Consider the following 12,527-nt stretch of genomic DNA (forward strand, 5'->3'; position numbering starts at 1 on the left):
TTTTATCAACATAATTGGTAAAAAAGTATCATGTTTTTTATATTTGATTGTAAAAATAAGTTAATTAGCTTCAATTAAAACAGGTTGAATGATTAAAATAATTTTTAAAAATTAGATTAAATACACATGTTTTAAGGGGAGACAAACTGTAAACATCCTGTTTTTTTGGCAGTGAAAAGTGCAAAACTTATTTGCACCCAATGTAGCTCTTTTCGGAGCAGGCGAACGTAGCCTGAAGCATAAATTTTTAGAAAGACCAGGTAAAAACCTATGAAATTCATACAGTTTTGAATATGAAAAATGTGCATGTATCATGTCTGCATGGGTGTGCACATGGCCTGATTTCAGGTTTTTTATGCATAGATTAGGCAATGTTTTCCCCATTTTCTCTGGATAAAACTTTTTGGTACTATTAAAAGTACAATTTATTTTTATTTCATTCTAAACTAGAGAAAATTCTGATTCTAATGATATCTAGTTTTATACAAGTATCTTCATTAACATTAACACCACTAAGGGTCAATTATAGATGGTCCCTCAAAATATGACGTCATAGAAAAAAACTGTTGATTGCACCCTTAAAGGGACAAACATATAATATAATGAGGTTTTCACATAGAAATGTGTTAGTGAATGGACTAAAACAATTCTGAAAAATATTGTATGGCATGTGTACATTAATTTTAAAGCATCAGTTTGGTATATTTAATGCAAATATTACAGATTAGTACATAGCAACCAGATATAAGAAAACCAGACTCTGTTCAAATTTTGAAGTTTTTCAGCTTATTGCGACGTAATGATACTTTTATTAATTCTCTCCTATATATGGAACCAAAAGTTGCACATGCAAAGTGTTGATTTTTTCTTCTTTGGCCTGTACTACTGATTAGTGTCACATGGATTTTTTTTCATTAATTTATATTTTTTGTACTTTTTATAGTTAAAAGGCTCCAAGTATCATATATAAGAAATACACTATTTCAATATTTTTCTCAACTCAGCTACAACTTAGCTCATATAATAATAGGGACAAAATATGTTTAAAGTAACTTTATTTATGCTTATTTTACAGTTTTTATTCTATTTATTCAAAAGAAACCCAATTTTATGTTTTTTCTTTTTAAATAAACTGATGACAATAGAATACAGGAAAAGTTTGGAATATGCCAGTTAAACTATTTGCCACTGGCCAAAATACCACAACTATGCAACATATAAAATTAGCTGTAGTTTCACCATTCGGGGTCACAATCCTTAAAGTAAGACATCATTTTAATCGGAATTGTGTACAGATTCATAAAAGCTGAGAAGTTTTTATATATCGCATACAAGGTTTTGCTTAAGGGTGCTATAAACAGTTTCGTATAAAAAACTAGGGGTTATTCCCCAACTAAAAATAGACTTGGAGGGAAGTCCCTTTTTATCAACATAATTGGTAAAAAAGTATCATGTTTTTTATATTTGATTGTAAAAATAAGTTAATTAGCTTCAATTAAAACAGGTTGAATGATTAAAATAATTTTTAAAAATTAGATTAAATACACATGTTTTAAGGGGAGACAAACTGTAAACATCCTGTTTTTTTGGCAGTGAAAAGTGCAAAACTTATTTGCACCCAATGTAGCTCTTTTCGGAGCAGGCGAACGTAGCCTGAAGCATAAATTTTTAGAAAGACCAGGTAAAAACCTATGAAATTCATACAGTTTTGAATATGAAAAATGTGCATGTATCATGTCTGCATGGGTGTGCACATGGCCTGATTTCAGGTTTTTTATGCATAGATTAGGCAATGTTTTCCCCATTTTCTCTGGATAAAACTTTTTGGTACTATTAAAAGTACAATTTATTTTTATTTCATTCTAAACTAGAGAAAATTCTGATTCTAATGATATCTAGTTTTATACAAGTATCTTCATTAACATTAACACCACTAAGGGTCAATTATAGATGGTCCCTCAAAATATGACGTCATAGAAAAAAACTGTTGATTGCACCCTAAGATATTTCTTGCTTACTATTCTGGACAAAGAAAGATAACTCTTAATTAAAAAAAAAATTTGCTATTTCACAATATTGTGAAATTAGATATATCTTGCCATTGCACAATACTGTGCAATTGAAAAGACTTGCTATTGCACAATACTTAATATAATAATTTTAGATCCTGATTTGGACCAACTTGAAAACTGGGCCCATAATCAAAAATCTAAGTACATGTTTAGATTCAGCATATCAAAGAGGCCCAAGAATTTAATTTTTGTTAAAATCAAACTTAGTTTAATTATGGACCCTTTGTACCTTAATGTAGGCCAATTTGAAAACGGGACCAAAAATGAAGAATCTACATACACAGTTAGATTTGGCATATCAACGAACCCCATTTATTCAATTTTTGATGAAATCAAACAAAGTTTAATTTTGGACCCTTTGGGCCCCTTTTTCCTAAACTGTTGGGACCAAAACTCCCAAAATCAATACCAACCTTCCTTTTATGGTCATAAACCTTGTGTTTAAATTTCATAGATTTCTATTTACTTATACTAACGTTATGGTGCGAAAACCAAGAAAAATGCTTATTTGGGTCCCTTTTTGGCCCCTAATTCCTAAACTGTTGGGACCTAAACTCCCAAAATCAATACCAACCTTCTTCCTTTTGTGGTCATAAACATTGTGTTTAAATTTCATTGATTTCTATTTACTTAAACCAAAGTTATTGTGCAAAAAAACCAAGAATAATGCTTATTTGGGCCCTTTTTTGGCCCCTAATTCCTAAACTGTTGATACCAAAACTCCCAAAATCAATCCCAACCTTTCTTTTGTGGTCATAAACCTTGTGTCAAAATTTCATAGATTTCTATTTACTTAAACTAAAGTTATAGTGCGAAAACCAAGAAAATGCTTATTTGGGCCCTTTTTGGCCCCTAATTCCTAAAATGTTGGGACCAAAACTCCCAAAATCAATACCAACCTTCCTTTTATGGTCATATACCTTGTGTTGAAATTTCATAGATTTCTATTCACTTTTACTAAAGTTAGAGTGCGAAAACTAAAAGTATTCCGACGCCGACGACGCAGACGACAACGCAGACGACGACGCCAACGTGATAGCAATATACGACGAAAATTTTTCAAAATTTGCAGTCGTATAAAAATAAAAACACCAGAAATCAGGGAGGTTCCATGAAAGCAGGGAATTCACGTATCCAACATTTTATGACTTGAGCCCAACCTGTTCGAAGTTGAAAACAAAAGTAGATTGATTTCAAAGCACGATTTATACCATTTTTACTCAAAGATTTTATCCTTAAAACAGGAACAGAGGTAAAAGACAAATTTAAGCCAATCAAGGTGCACTCAGTGGGTTGAAAGATGCTTCAGATTTTTTATTTTCAAATATCCCATTTGCACACAACACAAATCATGTGGTAAGACCATTATGTTTGTTTTCCTTGATTTCTAATCATATAGACGCTTCAATGCGAAAATGCCTTGATTAAAAACATGTGTTGACTACAGCATCAGAAAGATATCACCAAAAACCAACATAGAAAAAAAAATTTGAACAAGAATGGCCAATAAATTTTTTCGAGTAGCAGCAATTTTACCAGGTCGGTAGTGGAAGAGGAAACAAACATTTATTTATTTTTGGCCCAGTCAGAAAAAAAAAAACTTTTTAAAATGTTTCCAGTTGTTGAGCAGTCAGAGGATTTACTTAAACAAGTGATTTTCTAAATCACTGATTCAAGTAACATTATTTCCATAAAGGTTGGATGTTAGAGTTGTCTTTCTTTTATAATCACCTGTTTAAGTAGTACAAATAAATCACTAGAAGACGTGATTTAATTTTAATGTAGCTTTAAGTATAGAATACTAATGATCCAGGGACTAATTATGTTTCTAAACTTATCAGAACCAACATCTGTGTTGTCTAGGTAGACCAGGTCATTTTAGGTGATGACCTTGTACTGAATCTATGATAATGACATAAAAATCACTTGTTTACATATCAGACCTCAATTTCCTACCCAAAAATCACTTCTTTAAGTAACATTCTGTTAATAACCCACACTAATTTCAACACCCCCGAACAGTGAAATTTTTATTGCGAACAGTAGAATTTTATAACTTAATCTGAAAGATGAAACCTTGAACTTCACAGGAAAAATACTCCCACTGCTGTGAAAAATCTTTTAAGAAAGTATCAGCTCATTATGTAAAGCCATTATTATAGCATTTTTTCAACTAAAATGGAATTTTCAGCTAAATGATAGCATCAAAGGCATGAACCTTCTACTTAAAAGAAGCAAAAAGTTCATATTTTTTTAATTTTACTAATTAAAAGATATTATATAAACCTATGTGTTTAAAATTTAGAAAAAACTACAAAATCCCAATTTGTGATAAAACCTCGAATTTGCTACTCAAATAAGTGATTTAAAAATCACCAATTTCAGTAAGTCCCCTGACTGTTGAGTAAAACACAAAATCATGATGGACTTACATAAACGATGTTGTGAAGAATTTTTTTTTATATCCTACTGACCTGAGTTAGTAGCTGTTTCTTTCTTATCATCATCTGCTAGTTTACGAGCCAGTTCCTCATCAGCTTTCTCCTGCTGAATTCTCCACTGATCATTATCATCACTGCTGACCCTGTCATTATTGTTTATTTTCTGAGCAAGCTCCAAGTCTCTCTTTTCTTGACTTTCTTGATCGGTAAAAGTTCCAATCTGATCCTGATCTTGCTCTAGTAAAGTTTGAGCAAGTTCAAGGTCTTCCTGCTCTCTTCTCAACTTTATACGGATATTTTCTTCTACATCATGCTGACTTATGACTTCTTGAAGTGAGATTAATGTTTCTGATGGTTCATGTGTTTCATTACTAGAAGCACTTATCATGCTGTGTTTTCTTTTTCTTAAGTTTCTTTTCTCTGTAATTTCCTCCTGATCTGGAGAGTAATATCCCTTGTCTAGTCTTTCCTGAAGTTGTCGTGCCATTTCTTCATCCGTTTGTTCAAATGATTCAGTACTGTCTGACTGTGTTTCAAAATTTAATATTTCATTCTCAATCTGGTTTGGCAAGCAAACTGATTCCGGATTTTTATTGTCCCACTTATTAACCCTCTTTTCTATTCTCTGACCCATTGAAGTCTGACGCCTTTTTAAATCATGTTTCAAATATTCTTCTTGTTCTAGTTCTCTGTTAATTTGTTCTTGTATCTTTCTTGCAAACTCTTCATCATCAATGTGTGAAACAATGGCTGCAGATTTACTTTCACCACTGTCCATACTTGGATATTCATTCAATATTTTCTCTGATTTTATTCTGGCACCAAGAGAACTTTTATCACCATGGAAAAAATCTACATTATGATTGCAAGGTTCTTTTTCTATTTTCACTTTTGTTTTACATATTTCGAAAGAATAATTGTCTGTCTCTTTTTTGATATTAACAATTTTATCATAATTTTCAATCTTGAACTGGCTGGCGATAACATTTCCACTGAGATAATCCCCATTTTGAATTTCATTTTCTAACTTACAACCACTTTGAATTGTATATTGTGATTCACAACCCTCACCCTCATTTGAGTGTTCTGTTTCAATGTCATCAACAAAGCCTAAAAGCAAGCTCACAGACTGACTCTGTTGTGTTTGTTCTCCAAGTGTAGCAGTTTGAAGGTCACAAGCATGACATGTTTCAAGGTCACTAGCATGACTAGTCTCAAGGTCACTAGCATGACTAGTCTCAAGGTCACTAGCATGACTAGTCTCAAGATCACTATCATGACTAGTCTCAAGGTTACGATCATGACAAATATCTTTTTGCTGACTGTCTCCATATTTTATATTTCTGGTTATCATTTTCAAACTCTGTTTTGGTGTTATTCCTGCGGAAAGTCTTTTTGATGTCATCGGAGATTCTTTATCAGGAGAGGGCGGTATAACATCAATATCATCCTCATCGGTGCAGATGTCATTCAATCCTGTAGATTCAGGTACATTTATGCTAGGAAACAAGTCTTCATTATCAGAGTCTTCCTGAGTATCTTCAACAAGAACTTTACCATGCTGTAAGTTATTAACCTGAACATTGTCAAGTCCTTTCAATTCACAATCATACCCATTATCATTTTTATATTCCTGTAAGATTGTCTCCCTTGATTCCTGTAAGATTGTCTCCCTTGATTCCTGTAATATTGTCTCCTTTGCTTCCTGTAAGATTGTCTCCCCTGTTTTTTCATTGCTGACAATGGTTTTTGTTAGCTGAAAACTGTTTTCGATCTGAAATGTACCTTGATGATTAACATTTTCATCTTCTTTATTAGAAATACTTTCAACTTCACAAGCTTTCCTTTGATGTTCTTGTGACATATCTTCAAATTGTTCGTCACTTGGTGACTGATATATTGGCATCCCATCATCACAGTACGATTCCAGCGGACTATCACCATCCAATATCTCTACACAACTATCACTATAGTCTGTACCTTGTGAATCTATTAAAATCACATCTTCTTTTATCTTGTTATCAGATACATCATCAGATCCTAAATGAGTCTGCTTTGTTTTAATACTCTCCTCACTATTTGGGTAAAGCACAGGTATTTCAGTTTTCTTACTCTCTATACTATTGGTGTTATGCACAGATATTTCCATTTTGCTTTGTTCAATTGCTAATCGTATTTGTTCTTCCTCTGACAAAGTCTCCACATTTGTTCCTATCCTATTACATTGATTACTAGGATAACTCTGTGTTAAGGCCAATCTCATTTCCTCTGCACCATCTAACACATGTTGATTAACTTTTCCTTCAAAAGTTTCATTCCTGACTGTTTTATCAACATTGTACTTAGTATCAAACCCATATTGGTCTACAGAATTATCAACATATGACTCTTCAAAATTATTAACACACAACTCTTCAAGATTATCAACACACGACTGTTCAAGATTATCAACACACAACTGTTCAGGATTGTCAACAAATGACTGTTCAAGACTGCTTAACTTTATAACCTTCTGCAGTTCCTTGTCTTCACAATCATTTGTCACAAAAGTTCTTTTGATACCTTGGTTACATTTCGGCACAAGTTTCCCATGCCTGATAGGTGATTGGTCAAGCGTACTTAATTCTAACACCCTTTGAAGTTCTTTATCTTGACTGTCACTAGAGAAAACAGGCAGGTTTTTCTTTATTTCCTTTTTACTCATTTCTAGAATTTTCTGCAGTTCTTCATCTTGACTGTCAGACATACCTACATTTGTTGGTATGGCTGTGTCAGAGTGGGGTACGTTACCTGTAGTTATTGTAAAACATGGTTTTGTTTTTTCATCGGATCTAGAACATCTAGGCTGATTGAGTTCAAGATCATATGCACACTGCCTACTAAGCTCTAGAGCTCTTTTTAAATCTTCATCTTCACTGTCTACCCTCTCTGCCTCTCCTCTTACACTACTTCCTGTATTTACAAGCTTAGGGTTCTTTGATGTCTTAGGTGATCTTTTTCTTGAAGGTGTTGCACTAGGAATACCTTTCTTAGGATTTTTTTTTAATAAACCACTTGTACAAGTAGGAAGGTCAGTCTCTTCTTGTCTGCTTTTAGCTAATGCCTGAAAAATATGTCATTGCCAGTTAACAAGTCGAACTGTGAGCTATTGCTCAATAATGATACCTCAGATATTAGTCCTGTTATTAGTATTTGTTAAACAGGTACAGTAAATTCAGAAATCATTGCGAGGTTTTTATTAATGTGAAAAATGCGACAGAGTTGCAGTCTGTGCCAAAAACTATTTGAAAAATATAAGTTAAAAAAAAATAATACTAGCCCGAAATTATATGTGCTAGACCGGATAAAATCTGTGTCACCGTTGAGGATCAAGAAGTGATCGGAACCAGCTAGGGGGGTTTGTGGGATGGTCCCCCCCCAAGAAAATTTTGGAATATTAGATGTAAAATCCTGCATTCTGAGGTTACATTTTGTATCTGGAAGTGTATATAACTTTTCAAAAATATAGAGTTTTTTCTCCATGTAATATAAAAAAATTCTACTTTCCTTAAAAAAAAACGTTCTCAAAACAGTTGACAAGAATTTAAGACATACATGTAAAATGAATGTATACATGTAGATATAAACCCCTTGCCATCACATTTTGTTTAAATTAATTTCTCATTCAAATTTGACTTTGGAAGTTAAAGAGATCATCCTTTATGATGCAGGCCAAGAAAAGAAAAAAAAATCAAAAAAATCAATCAGTTAAAATTTTATTCTTCATGATTTTTCATATTTATTTTTCAATTTGCTGAACAACTCCTGTTCAAATACAAATACAGATACAAATTTGCCTCCTTTTCCCTGCTCTTTACAGTAGCTTCACAACATAAATAGATTCTCGTACTGGAGCCATGGTTAGGGACGACAGTCCATCTAATGAGTTATAAATTCTCGAACTCGTTTATCCTCGTATTTTTTTTAGCCTCCGTAACTTAGTCAGACTTTCGAGACGGCCTTTTTGATGCCTTTCATGGTCTTGCACTTTCCGACAATTAAGCCATGTATATCAAACGATGTTTGTGATCAAAATTATGTGTAACTTTCGAAAAGAAAACAAAACTGGTTCCACTTCTTCATAAAATTAACGGTAACCAGTCACTGAAGTCGTCCTAATAACCAACCGTCTAAAATACACAAGATGTCAAGTGGGCAGTTACGAATTAACATCTTTTGATGCAAAAATGTTCAATGTTTTTTTTTATTTTCTGTTATGATTATAGTTTATTCAGTCTATGCAACATAAATCAATCAATATATTCTAAAATTTGACATTTTCAAAACACGTGGTTCTGACCGTTTTCGCGCTTTTTTTTATTTTGAACAGTCGGTTATTAGGGAGACCGTCAAAACTGGTTTACAGAATTTTTGCAAGGAAGAGAGTATCAGTTTATTAATATCGATTGCGTTGTGTGACATTCTGCGTTAACTAATTACGGTAAAGATTGAAAAAGTGCACACAGATATGCACTAGACCGGTTGGACTATCGGCAGTGTGCGTTAACTAGTCCGAGCTTATTTAAACTAGACTCGGGCTTGGAGCTACCGCTTAACGTCGCAAACTGGCTCAGTTGTAAATGCATAATTGAAACTCACATTTTGAAATGTTTAATATGACTTAAACAAGATTTTCTCAAAATCGTAATAATTAAAATCGCATTTAAGTCTAAAATGACAAAATCGCAATAATAAATGCATGCAATAATTTCTGAATTTACAGTTGTTGATGAGTGATGAATCTGAAAACACACCACACAGTTTGGCATGCTCACATAAAACTTGTATCAGAAAGCCTTGTTAATTTTTGAGAAAATTTCGAGAAGAAAATTGAGAAAATTCTTGAGAAAAATGCAATGAAAATTTCATACATAATTGGCCATAATATTTTAAAGTATTCTGTAACAAGAATGTCTCCATAGTACACTGATGCCCCATCGTCACTTTCATTTTCTATGTTCAGTGGACTGTGAAACTGGGGTACAATCTCTAATCGGGCATTATAATTTAAAAGATCATTTCATAGGGAACATGTTTACTAAGTTTCCAGTTAAATGGACTTCTACTTCATTAAAAACTACCTCGACCAAAAACTTTCACCTGAAGCGGGACAGATAGATGGCCGAACAGACGGACGCACAGACCAGAAAACATAATGCCCATAGATGGGGGCATAGTAAAAACAAGTTGATAAGCTCCATAACTGAAAATGTAACTCAACCTATATGAGCTTGATACCAAGTTTTAGGAGGCTCTTATGTGAGGTTCCTTACAAAATGTTACCAAAATTCAACGGGATTCTTGCTCTTTCATGATTGATTTTGTATCACTTTTTGTTTATATAAAACTAAGGCTTTTCTACCTCAGGCATAGATTACCTTAGCTGGATTTGGCAAAACTTTTAGGAATTTTGGTCCTCAATGCTCTTCAACTTCGTACTTTATTTGGCTTTTTTAATATTTTTGGATTCGAGCGTCACTGATGAGTCTTTTGTAGACGAAACGCAACTCTGGCGTATATACAAAATTTAGTCCTGGTATCTATGACGAGTTTATTTATATTAAGGTAATGAGTAATAACCTGTTGCATCATGAATTCTTCTGTATCAACATCAGCAGGCTGATTGTCAGTGTCATCTGCTCTTCTACTGGTACTCTCACCTGAAATATTTTTCATTAGAAATTTAGTAATGGTCTTAAGGCTTATGTTATACAGTAATAGACCTTTATTTACATGTATGGAGGGGACTACCAATATCTAAATAGTAGATTTTTCTTTTTATTAGAAATTTAGAAACAGTCTTAAGGCTTATGTTATACAGTAATAGACCTTTATTTACCTATATGGAGGGGACTACCAATCTAAATAGTAGATTTTTGCAGTATCAAAAATTTGTATCTGTTTTTTCTTGTACACATTTTATATTTTATAATATTTAAGGTATTAAGCATGTCATTTATGATGTTGCCTACATTTGAACATTCCAACTTATGTAAAAAACTTTTTATAGGTTAACATATTTCCAATTCATACATGTAATTTCTAAAAAGGAAAGAATTCCAAATGTGTAGTGAGGTTGCTACTTGTATGGACGAGTAATTTCTATAATAGATGAATGATGTCCTAAATACACATGCAATATATGAATCTGGCAGTGAAGAACCCAAAGCTATAATAGTATTACTGATAATTGGGGTGATGTGTCCCTTTAATGGACTACTGACAGATAAGTAGTGGCATACCATTATTATTGTTCATTTGGTCCCTGATTTTCTTTGTATCTTGGTTATTTTCTGTTCTAACTATGTAAACATGTGCAAACACCTATAATAAATGAAACCATGCCATTAAATAAATATTAGAATTTGAAAATCTTTAGATGCACGGTTCATGAGTTAACGCACAGACACTGTTTAACAGCCTCATGTCTAACCAGCTTTACATCCACAAACCCATAACCCAAGTTTCCATTTTGAAATCTGGTAAAACAAGAATGTGTCCACAGTACACAGATGCCCCACTCGCACTATTATTTTCTTTGTTTAGTGGACCGTGAAATTGGAATAAATTTTTTAATTTGGCATTAAAATTAGAATGATCTTATCAAAGGGAACATGTGTACTAAGTTTCAAGTTGATTGGACTTCAACTTCATCAAAAACTACCTTGACCAAAAACTTTAACCTGAAGCGGGACAGACGAACGAACCAACAGACGGACGAACAAACAGACGGATGAACGAACGAACGGACTAACTGTTCAACAAACAGACGGGCGAACGGACGCACAGACCAGAAAACATAATGCCCCTCTACTATCGTAGGTGGGGCATAAAAAATCTAGCTTTAAGTGGTTGTTGTTTGTTGATGTGTTTCATAAGTGTTTTTTGGTTTTTATATAGATAAGACTGTTGGTTTTCCTTGTTGAATGGCTTTCCACTAGTCATTTTTGGGGCCATTTACAGTTTGCTGTTTGGTGTTGAAGGCCTTATTTTGACCTATGATGGTTTACTTTTACAAATTGTGACTTGGATGGAAATCTAGAGTTGTCTAATTGGCACTCATACCACATCTTCTTTTATCTTTTAAAAAAAACTTAATAAAAATAAAAAGAGAAAAGAATACAGACTCAGTGTCAAGGCTAAAAATGCACACCCTTTACAACTCAGTACTGCTAAACTAGAGGCTTTTAAGAGCCTGTGTCACTCACCTTGGTCTATGTGCATATTAAACAGAAGACACAAATGGATTAATGACAGAATTGTGTTTTGGTGATGGTGATGTGTTTTTAGATCTTACTTTACTGAACATTCATACTACTTACAATTATCTCTATCTATAATGAACTTGGCTAATTAGTTACAGAGAAATATTTTGTTTAAATTTACAAAAAATTACAAAATTTATAAAAAATTGTAAAAAATGTTTGTAAGGGGTCAAAGGACCATTTTGGTAATGTTGACTTATTTGTAGATCTTACTTTGCTGAACATCATTGCTGTTTACAGTTTATCTCTATCTATAATAATATTCAAGATAATAACCAAAAACAGCGGAATTTTCTTAAAAATTACCAATTCAGGGGCAGCAACCCAACAACCGGTTGTCCAATTCATCTGAAAATTTCAGGGCAGATAGATCTTCATGCTTTGGTTTCAGAGTTATAAGCCAAAATCTACATTTTACCCCTAGGTTCTATTTTTAGCCATGGTAGCAATCTTGGTTGGTTGGCTGGGTCACCAAACACTATTTAACTAGATACCCAAATGATGATTGTGTCCAAGTTTGGTTAAAATTGGTCCAGTAGTTTCAGAGGAGAAGATTTTTGTAAAAGTTAACGACGACAGATGACAGACGACGGACGCCTTGTGATGAGAAAAGCTCACTTGGCTTTTTAGGACAGGTGAGCTAAAAAAACAAATCATTCTGTTCAGTAGTTTCTGAGAAAAATGTGACAAAAATTTTTGTTGATTGACAA

The 12,527-nt window shown here is 33.2% G+C and overlaps 1 protein-coding gene across 1 annotated transcript in view; it reads right to left on the bottom strand.

Annotated features, from left to right (window-relative positions):
- The window catches only part of LOC134693283 (uncharacterized), a 46,754-nt gene that overhangs the window by 12,755 nt on the left and 21,472 nt on the right, over window positions 1-12,527 (bottom strand). Inside the window, exons 20-22 of the mRNA XM_063554029.1 lie at window positions 10,795-10,876; window positions 10,133-10,212; window positions 4,547-7,616 (exon numbers count right to left, since the gene is read on the bottom strand). Coding sequence (XP_063410099.1) covers window positions 4,547-7,616; window positions 10,133-10,212; window positions 10,795-10,876 — 3,232 coding nt within the window. The remainder of the gene's footprint in view (window positions 1-4,546; window positions 7,617-10,132; window positions 10,213-10,794; window positions 10,877-12,527) is intronic.

Source organism: Mytilus trossulus, chromosome 12 (genome assembly GCF_036588685.1).
Source record: "Mytilus trossulus isolate FHL-02 chromosome 12, PNRI_Mtr1.1.1.hap1, whole genome shotgun sequence".
NCBI lineage: Eukaryota > Metazoa > Mollusca > Bivalvia > Mytilida > Mytilidae > Mytilus > Mytilus trossulus.